The sequence below is a fragment of the Balearica regulorum genome, chromosome 25 (genome assembly GCF_011004875.1).
Source record: "Balearica regulorum gibbericeps isolate bBalReg1 chromosome 25, bBalReg1.pri, whole genome shotgun sequence".
Lineage (NCBI taxonomy): Eukaryota > Metazoa > Chordata > Aves > Gruiformes > Gruidae > Balearica > Balearica regulorum.
Genome location: NC_046208.1, coordinates 7,259,869 through 7,270,508, shown reverse-complemented (window position 1 = coordinate 7,270,508; position 10,640 = coordinate 7,259,869). Strand labels below are relative to the sequence as shown.

The 10,640-nt window shown below is 53.4% G+C and overlaps 1 protein-coding gene across 3 annotated transcripts in view; it reads left to right on the top strand.

Moving 5' to 3' along the window:
* The first annotated feature begins 9,522 nt into the window (after positions 1-9,522).
* The window catches only part of LGR6 (leucine rich repeat containing G protein-coupled receptor 6), a 151,235-nt gene continuing 150,117 nt past the window's right edge, over positions 9,523-10,640 (top strand). For all 3 annotated transcript variants that reach the window (XM_075775861.1, XM_075775860.1, XM_075775859.1), the window contains exon 1: positions 9,523-9,965. In XM_075775861.1, coding sequence (XP_075631976.1) covers positions 9,601-9,965 — 365 coding nt within the window. In that variant the 5' untranslated portion in view covers positions 9,523-9,600. The remainder of the gene's footprint in view (positions 9,966-10,640) is intronic.

Genomic DNA, 10,640 nt, shown 5'->3' with positions numbered 1-10,640 from the left:
CTCATAAGGGTGGGTTGGCTTTTGTGGGGTCTCAGCGATGCCGAAGCCTTCCCCTGCTGCAGCACAGCAGCTGTTCCCAAACGAGCAGCTGTGTCCCTAGCCATGGGCAGAGGATGGGGTACCCTTGGTCAGTCCAGGTACTGCAGCCCAATGCACACAGCAGCTTCTGCTCACTGTCATCTGCTCCTGTTACTGAGGCAACACTTCTGCAGTGAGCCTCCAACCCACTCACAGCTTCATGAGGAAGAGACATATTTACTGATGAAGCCTGGGCTTGAAGTTATGAATCTGCTGGCTCACAAGAGCCAAGGACCAGGGCAAAGCCACCTGGTCCAGCTGACATTCTGGCAAGCAGCTGGCAACCCTGTGGCTTACTGCAGAGCACTGGTTGCTGCTCCAGGAGCTGGGTTGTCACATGTAGGGACACCACTGCCCTGCAAGCAGGGATGGCCATGCGCAGGCTGAAATTGCAAGTAGCGACTTGGATGGTTGAGCTCCAAGTGCAGGTCAGAAGGAAGAGTTAAAAAAAAAAAAAGCATGATTTCATGATCATATTCCTGGGGTAGAAAAAACCTATCTGGGAACCTGCTTACCCTCCTTCACCCTTTCAGGCAGCATGTTGTTATGGTACAGCCTCAAAGACCCCTGTCCCAGTCTGGGCCCACACTCCTACCCACAATACCATGCCCTGCGGGAGCTGCCTTGGGTGAGGAGGCACAACAACTGCGATGAGGAGGTCTCAAGACCTTCTGCAAGGAGTAGACAGCCCCAGGCTGGGACCACTCGTCCTACTGCCCCTATGTACAGACAGCTTCTCCCTCTTCCAAAACAAGGATGCTGCTGTCTGCACCCCAGAGTGGGACACGCAGAGCACCTAAGCATGGGCAACCATCAGCCATCCTAGCACTGGGATGATGCCTCAGTTGCAACTGGGTTTGACCCCCTCCTCCCAGATAACATTTTTCTCCTTGGCAGTTGCTGCGCCCACCCAACTCCTGTCCCCACCACGCACCAGTGCAGCTGCCAGCCATGTGTTCAGGCAGGGGTGGGAACCTGCCCCTTGCCCTTTGCACCCACTGCCCACATGTAGAAACAGGCAGCGCACAGCTGGGTAGGAGCAGCTTCTCCATGCACACAATATATCTTCCATAGTGCAGGTGGGGCTTCTCTGCTGCTCAGTCCCCTTTGCCATCTCCTCCTTCCCTCCATTCCCTGCTCCGCTCCCAGCATCATGATGCAGCACTCATGGGATAAAGGAAACCAAGATGGTGCAAGCCTTGGCCCCATACAAGGCTGTTTTTCCCCCCACTGTTCCCCCCACCCTGGGCACTCTGTGTGTGCAGTGCTCCCTTCACCACACGTCAGAGCATCCTGAGTAGCCCATGACCACCCTCATTCACCCTGACCTGGTAACTCCTAAACTGTGCTTCTGCTGCAGGATTCATAAGTGTCGCAGTAAGGAAACGTTTGCTCCCAGTGACAGCCCCCCCAGCCCAGTAAGCAGGATTGGTGGGGTCAAGCTGTTTGCTGCTCATGAGGTGTGTGCAGTTTGTAGCAGCAGCCACCTGCCATCATCTTCTGGGGCACCACGCGAGAACACACCAGTGCATGCTGGAGGCCTGACATAAAAGCAAGCAAGCTGCAAAATCAGATCTGCTCCAAAGAGTGACTGTCAAGAATTTTGGGTTGATAGGCTGGTGAGGGTTAGACCTGCCCAGCAGCAGCACAGGATCACACCGGTGTTGAGGGGTTTATCCCAACAGCCCCCAAGAAGGTGCTGTCTCAAAGACCATGTGTCCTGCTGCCACATGCACATAGAATCACCCTTCTTAGATGTCTATCAGAAACAACTCTGGTGTCCAGCGTTCACCCTCCAGCTCCAGCCAGCCTTAAAAATAATTCCTGGGCTACAAGACAGTAGCCTGTCTGTTGGGACCTGCAAGTCCACAGTCCTCTAACAAATCCCTACAAGGACAGTGACAGTGCTGGTACTTCCACACCAGAAGCCAAAGTCCATCCACTTGTCAGAGTCCTCACTGCCTTAGCCTCAGCACAGCTGACCTCCAAAGCTCATGAAGGCAGAGGTCCCTGTGCAGGAAAAGGTCTGGTGCTCATCCCCTCAAACGGGAGAAATGAAACAACCTGGATCAAAGTCTGACATCTCCCTGCTGGTGCTGTTGGACACAGCCTGAGACTCGCATTTGCTGTGCATGGCCCAGAAACCCCAGACGCTGAGTGTGGTGACATCTCAAAGGTGTGTGGAGATGTGAGCTTTAACTTGGTCTCCAATAGGCTCTTGTTCAAAGCGTGCAGTCTCCACTGAACACCAAGAAGCATTTTATCTGTATATCCCAAGATGGTTTATGATATGTAAAACACCTAATGTTCTTAGTCTCAGAAGATTTCAGGAATATATGCAGAGCACCGTGACCTGGGAAGTGGGGTCAGCTGCAGTGATAGTGAAGATGTAAAGGAGGAACCATTGCCACGAGGTAGCAGGAGCCTTGTGAGGGGTCCAGAAGCAGGATTACCAGGTCATCGTTGCTCCTTTGGCTGTTTGTCACCCCACAGTAGCCTGGAGTTCTGCACAGACAAGCCCTCCCTTACTCTGCCAAGCACAGCTATTGGGGTCTCCCAACAGCCTGGCCAGGACTGCATCCTCAGAAAGGCGCAGCTGCCAAGGATAAGGAGAGACAGGAATTCCCCATCTTTTCTGTTTTTCTGCAATCAATCAGAGCTACCCTGTGGCTTGCAGAGTCATTATGCCTGGGGCTTTGCTCAAAGCCGTATTCCCCATGGAGAGGGTCTAGGTCTGGCTCTACAGCTTGTGGCACAGGAGAGAGGCCTCAGATGGGGACAGTATTCCAGGGACTGCTTGTGGGCTCTTGCCTTTCGTGGAGAAGAGCAGGACCACATCCACATGAGATGACTTGGCCACCCCCCAGTTCATCCTTTGCTGATGGCAGTGACTGAGCAAGATGGGGAGTGAGTTCTGCTGGCACCCACCCCACCCCACCTCTCATCCCAGCAGGGCTCAGTTCAGCACAGCACTACCCATCCACCTTGACAGATGGGCTGCTGCACCAGGATTTTTCTACAGCCCCTTAGGAAAGTGCTCATGGGTCTTCTGCGTGTCCATGCACAGAGACGGTGGTCCCAGCCATCGGGCACAGCTACACACACCCAGGTAGGGCTGATGCATGGACCCAGGGCTCACAGCACAGAGTTGTGAGGAGCACTGGCTCCAGTCGTAAGGAAGCAAGTGAAAGCCATGGTGGAGGTCGCATGTTGCTGTCTGCAGAGCTTCCAGTCCAGGAGCAAGTGATCCCACAGCCCTCACATCTGGCTAGCACAACACAACAGTGTTTTCAGCAGAGCCAGCAGCCAAGATGAACCTGCAGACATCTGCAGCTGCTCTGGCAGGTATGAAGGGACCTTCTCATCAATGGGACAAGGATTTGTCATGCCAATGGGCTGACAGGTTTCACCCAGTGAGTTCGGTATGGCTGTGTCTGTGGCACAGCCCGCTGCTCTGTGTTTCACATCCAGTCTAACAGGAGGCTGACTTGGTGACGATGATGAATTTACGACCTCCCACCCACTGCTGCAGCGGAGTCTGGAGCCACAGATGCTTACAGAGGGTGTCGTGGGAGCTGTGGTTTGGATGAATAATTTTCCAGCCCTGCAGCTCAGAGCCACAAAACCCAGAGGGGGAGAGAGAGACAACAAAACAGTAAAACAAAACAAGCCTCCAGCGCGGGCCGCCCAGCGAGTTCTGGACCATGTCATGTTGTTCTTCATATTTAGCCTGCTCCAGTCTGGCAGCATCCAGCCACCACCCTCCTCCATCAGCCCCCGTGCAGAGGTCAAGACCCTGGAGATGAGCAGGACCATGTATATTCGGACCCCCCCTTCACACCTCCTTCCCTGCCTTCCCATGGCTTCCAGAGCAGGGGCAGGCTGGGTCAGCATTGCCAAGTGATGGGAGAGCCAGGGATACCCAACCCTCACATCTCCTGCAGAACCGCAGCCAGGGGAGCTTGCTGGTGACTGCTGGAGTGCCACAGCTGCTTGATCGCACAGATTCTCCACTCACCAGTGGTGACTCTCTGCCCTAGGCTCTCCCTGTCCTCTGCTCCCTCCAGGGCACAGAGAGTCCAGCAGCTGCCACGTCTTCACCCAACACAGTAACAGGGCATTGCTCCCACCACAGGGAGCCCATGGCCAGCCAAGCTGGCGCCAGGCTGTGTGGTGCCATGGTGTGGGGATGCCCACTGATCACTGTCTCTTCCACCTCAGCTGTACTAGTACCAGGGAGCAGGATGTTTGCAGCCTGTTCCTCCCCAGGATGTCCAGCATCAACTCTCATCAGCTACTGCTGCCAGCCACCTCCCGGAGAGCAGAAGTTCTGCGGCCAGATAGATTCAGGGCAGGTCTGAGCTGGAAGGGGAATTTCTCCTGGGACAGACAAGTAGGACCAGAGCTGAGGTTCCCTCTTCAACACCCTGCTGTTGCATGTGCTGGGCTTGCCATGGCTTTGGCTCCCTGACCCAGATGATGCAGGGACTTCAAAAGGGAAGGTCTTCGTGCATGTAGGACACTGAACCAGGTGTCTGGTCCACCTAACAGGTCTTCTACCTAGCTCTGCACCTCTGTCCCTCTTCTCTGCAGGGCACAGAGCCACCAGGCTGCCCCATGGCTTTTTGCAAGCAGTGCCTCCCAGAGCAAAGAGTTAAAGTGCAGCTGAGACTTGTGCTATCCTGTGCCCTGGGCATGAGGGAGGAACCGTCCCTGTTCCACTCTGTGTGACTTCATTGGCACCAGCCCTTACTGCTACCAGGTAGCACAGATGGAACAGCATGCTGGGCACTGCGGCTTTCTGCTTGTTTGCAAGCATTTGCATTTACATTTTGGAAAGCCTCTGAGAGCCCTTGCTGGGCCCAGACTCACCCGCAGCCTGACTGTGGTATTTCAGCCTTTGGATGGCCCCGATGGGAGCAGGGGCACAGGGAACATTCCTCTGGCCTTTGCCCCTGAGCCTGACCTCAAATGGCTCCCCAGGGTATGCCCGGGGCTTACAGACACATCCAAAGCACCAGACTCTTGGCTCCCACTGCACTGAGCCAATCCCTGCTGGTTTGGGTCGCATCCTGCTCTCCTCAGAGCCTGGAGGACCAGCTCCAGGAGGAGCCAGGGATGGCAAGAAAGTCTGGAGGGCTTATCTTATAGAGCGATCATGTCCCAGGAGTGTCCCCTCCACAGAGGTGTCATAGATGAGGTGGATCAGCACGTGCCCTGGTACACACAGGCCAGTCCTGGTGATGCCTGTTTTTCTCCAGTGTCCCTGTGCTTGGTGAGACTGCCTGGGGCTCTCTGCTTCTCCTCCTTCCCCTTCTGGAGTGACTGCCTCTCTGTCGTCCTCTCCAGTGTGCGGCACAGTGGGGTCTGGGTTCTTGCTGTGACCTTGGCAGTGAAAAACAGTCAGCGTCCCCCTGGTCTGTAGTAGGGACTGGTTGTCCTTGGAGATCAACGGCCAAACTGGAATTCTACTGGGGTGATCCTGAACCCGCTAAAGTCCAGAAGGGAATAAAAAGAGGGCACAAGCAGCTGTCCCATGGGAGCAGGGCTGAAGACACACACTTGGGGCGCTGGCACATGCAGAGGACAGGAATAAACAACCTCCAGCCCTTTGGCTCGTCTAGCACAACCTGTCTTCCAGCTTGGGAAGGTCCCTGGCTGGATGTCCAGGGCATCAGCAGCACCTTGGGAGGAGCGACAGCACTGCACTGCCCATCACCTCCCTCCACTCTGCAGGAAGAGCATTGCTGAGTGACGAGGTCAAAGTCCAACAAGTTGTCCTGTCTGGGCCCACAGAGTCATTTTGGCTCTGCAGGAGGGGACATCAGTGCCTGTTGTAAGAGTTTAGCTGCAGCCCTACCTTTGCTATATCTCCACAACAACTTTGTTATCCTTTAAACTCCAACAACTCTAAAAAGCCTTGCCAGCCACAGTCCACAGCCCAAAGCTTGTTCGGCATTTAATTTTTGGTCCACAGAGAGGATTTGGCCAGCTCTGGTACCCAGAGTCCCAGCTCCCCTCAGGTCCAAGACTGAGATCCAGAGCCAGACCACCTCGAGCGTGTTATGCTAGCATGAATAACGCAGCCCTTTCCCACCACCCCTGCCTCTCCCCTGCCTCTGATGACCAGAGGCAGTAATTGTGCTTGCAGTAGCTCACATGAGCTGGACCCTGTTCCCCACTTAGACTGTACTCTAAATTTTCCCAAGTTTTTTTTTCCTGCTTTTAATCCAGCTGTAGGAAGACTTGTTAGCAATGTGCTGTGGAGGCAGCAGGAAAAATATCACCTGGGATGTCACCTGCCATCCGGAGGTGCCAAGGTGTCATGCTCAGCAAAAACCTCCCGGTGTTTGATGCCAGAGTCTCAGCTCCATCTGTTAAAAGCAGGTCTCTGCGAACGGGGGGGTGCAACAGACCGTGCTGGGAGCCCGGCTGGGGCAGCTGCAGCACTTGAGCAGCTCGGGTGAGCAGAAGGTGCTGCTCAGCTTGCTGTGGAGCAGTGCTCACCTTATCTCGTCTCCCCAAACCGCAGCCTGCCACTAGAGGACAACACCCAAACACATGTGAGCCTTGCAGGAAAACATCCACTTGCATTAATAGGAATGACTGGATCTGCAGCTCCCGGTGCCTTTAATAAAGGCACAGTGCAGCCCGCACTACTTGCAGCAAGCTGCAATTTCAGTGAGAGCCGGATGAAAAGTGACACTTCCACCCCAGAGGGACTTATTTGGAAATTCCAGGTTTTCCATGGAAACATCAAAGCTCTCTGGTCCAAACGACTTGATGTCCAGACTCTTGATTTTGCCAGGAGCCAGACAACACGCTGAAATAAGTGAACACTTTGAATATTAACGTCTATTATCAGGTCTCAAAGAAATGAGACATGGAAATGAAACACCACAGCCAAGTTGCAAAAAAAAGCAAACAGAAAAGTCAAAGCAAAGTGAGACACACAGAGCAAAGCCCTCCAACTTCAGGCTGTGTTGCTCCAAAAACAATGTGAAAAATATCATTGCAGTCAGTGCCTTCCTGAGGAAATGGCTCTATTTCAGTGGAATGGCAGTTTTCAATAGGAATCTCTTCAGTGTGATCTTTTTAAGAGTTCTATTAATAGTAGAGCCAGCAATAGCGCAGCCAGAGCTCTGGATCCCCAAGGAGAATTCACTGAGAATTGTCAGGAGCTCGCAATGCAGTTGGTGTCTGACTGGTTAGGCTGGAGAGAGAGAGAGATGGGGAAAAGGTAGATGAAAGCTGCTGTTGCAGCCAGGAGCAGAGCGATAGGCCTGACGTTTTCTCCAGACCTACACCAAATTCCTAGCTGCTGTCAGAGCAAATCCAGCCATTTCGGGCTGTGCTAAAGCCCCATGTCAGAGCCGGAGGGGAAGCTTGTCAAGGAACCCAAGGAGGAACCCTCTCTCTAAGGAGGGCTTCCCATTTCCCCACCAAGCCCTCCTCCATCCCCACAGTGTTTTACATTTGGAGCTGTCAAAACACATTGCAGACATTTGATTCATGACATCTCCAGAATTGCTTATGGTGTAAGTGACTTAATTCCAATTAAATCAGTTCCTGCTCCTAGACCAAAACCCTCACTCCTCTGCACTCAAAGTTTCCACTGACTTCAGCAGTGATAGGATTCCAGTCCTGAAATTGCAGGATCTGACTGGACTTTGCAAATGAAATGTTTTCAGATCCTGCATCACCCATGCCCGGAGCCCTCAGCCAGGGTCTGTGCATCAGCCCTGAACCCTGAGCTCAACCTTGAGCAGGTTTTTTTTTTTGGACGAGATAGATACCCACTTCAACTCAAAGGCCTCAAGGCACCTCAGCCCTGGGTTAGCTGGAGGTTTTTAAGTCTCCCACTTTGCAGGCTCACCAGATAACTCTCCCACCTCTTTTATCCTGAGATAATGGGTGTATCAATTAGGAGACTCTTTTGCCAGAATGAAAAGCACTTTCAGAGGAAATGGGGCCATGAAAATTGTCTCCCAGTCTGTGCTTCAGCCATGTGGCATCTCACCACGGCATGGCCGCAGCCAGACGGGTGACTTTGTGGGTGCACTCTGCAGCCACCCAAACCTGGGCCTTTTTCTCTGCCCCATTCCCTTCCTCCAGCCATAGCTGGAGGGGAGGCAGAGGGAGGAACACACCAGCTCTGATGGGAATCCAGATCCACCTCAAGCCCAGTGGTCAGCTGTCTTTCTGTAGTGTGAGAGACCCACGTTCAGCTGCCGTCCCCATTACAGACAAGATGTATGGCCCTGTGCAGGGAGACGCAGCACGGTTCAAGCTGTGGGCCCAGACTCAGCCCCTATCACCAAACCGACCGCCATGGGAGGACAGCAATCACCCCAGCCAGGGCCATCACACTGACTCTGAACGGCCAGTGGCCGCAATCCGGAGGGAGGAGCAGAGAGGCCACGCAGAGCTGGCCTTGGCAGCCCTCTCCCGTTGCAGATCCAGCACCCTTTTCTAAGCAGGTGCTTCTGCTGCCCCAGAACTCAGTAGCTCCTCTACATCCCAGCAACCAGAAGTCCTGTTTTGATACACATGCCACATGTTTCAGGACATTCCCAGGCCGTGGGCTGGGCTGGCACAGGCAGTACTCCCTGGCTAAGCCAGACCTGCTCCCTTCTGCATGACAGAGCTCCAGATGATGTGGCTTCAAGCCCCCACTCAACAGCCTCTCTACTTTGACCTCTGACCACTTTACTCAAGGTTAAAAGAGCTCTTGGAGAAAGCAGACACCTGCTCCTGGCCTCAATGCAGCACAGCTCCTGCAAACACAGTTCACACATGCAGCTGACCTTGATCTGGTCAAAACTAAGCAAGCCGCGCAAGCAGCGTGGCAAGAGCAACACATCCCACTGTCCCGGAGAGCGCTCTGGAGAGGTCCCCCACTGAGCTCAGCACCACAACACTGCTGCTCCATCTTTCTGCATCTCTCACCCAGGCCCTGCCCCGTGCATGGGATAGGAACAGGGCTGCTCCTGAGTGAGGGTCAGACCGCAGGACAGACAGACCTACAGCGCTGGGCACGGTCGCTCCCAGCAAACAACTCGTTGTGAGCTCCTCACTCCCTTCTCCCCAGCTGCACCCTGACTTTCCAGTTGCTGCTGGGTTTAGCAGCCAGCACAGACACACAGAGCCCTTTATCTGGGGTTGTATTTCAGCGTCCCAAAGTCTGGAGCCCTTGAAGTGCTGGTTGGGTACTCTGCCTCCCTATTTATACTCCTCTGCCCTGCCGGAGCCAGCTCTGCCTTCCCCTGCCCTGCTATCTCACAAAAACAGTGTTACAAAACAAGCACAGGTCCTGGAGCTATGAACAGGTCTTTATTTGTTGAGGTTTCTTTTTTTTTTTTTTTTTCTTCTCCCCCCCCCCCCCCCCTTCTTCCCTTTGAATGAAATTCCTGCCAGCTCTAAGAGAGAGAGAGGGAAAGAGTAGAAAGTTTAACTCCTCCCATTGGAGCGTCTCACGCCCCTGCCCAGCCCTTGAAACCCAATAACCAAGATCATTCAACAATGCCTTCCCTTCCCTGGCTGCATCCTTTCCACACTCTGACCTGCAGCAGATACCCTGCCCACTGCGTGCGAGGCAGCGGGATCGCTCCCCTCCATCCAGCTCAGCCCCGGGGTCGGGGTGAGCCGGCGGCACCTCGCACGGTCCCCGCAGCTGCAGCCAAGGCAAGGATGGACAAACTCTTCTTCTGGGGCGTTCTTCTGGCCTCCTCTGCCCGCTTCCAGGCACTGCCTGCAGAGCAAGGTGCTGCGCCCTCGTGCCCACCTCAGTGCCACTGCGAAGAGGATGGCATCATGCTCTCGGTGGATTGCTCCGAGCTGGGGCTTTCGGAGGTCCCTGCCAACCTGAGCCCTCTAACAGCTTACCTGTAAGTACAGCCCTCACTGTTTCCTTTGCTTGCTTTGGACCCCTTCGTCAGCTGTAGCTTTCCTCCAGCTTGGAAGTTTGTGCCACGTTTTCCTGAAATTAAATTTCCTCTGGAAATTAGAAACAAAACAACAACAAAAAAGGCAGCTATTACTCCAGGACCTGCCAAGCTAAGCCAGCTCCCCCTCCTCCCTGCGCCCCTCTGCAAATGCTGTTTATATTGCGATGTTATGCATGCTTTGCTTCTTGATTACAGTGGATCAGAGGAGCTGATTTGCTGGGTAGATTCTGATTGTCTGAGAACATAATGGAGTATTTATACTGAGCAATTAGTGCAAACTGCTCTGGGATCCTTCTGTCAAACATTTCAATAGATGTGATAAGTCATGGCTTTTGGGGGTTTGGATTGAGCTGGCCACCAGCAGTGTCCAAGGTGCCTCTTTAAAATGAATATTAAAGTCTTACAAGAAGTGTGGGAGCTTTGGTAGGTTTTTTTGTTTTGGGGGGTTTATTTTATTTTATTTTATTTATTTAGAAATTCTTAATTATATGACTGTTTCCCATCCTTTCTGGTATTAATATCCCAAAGAGTTAAACTACTATAGGGACTGGTGGGTTTGTTTTTAGCCCCAGAGATGGTCTCAGTGGTGCCATCTGACTAGTCATGACTGAGGAT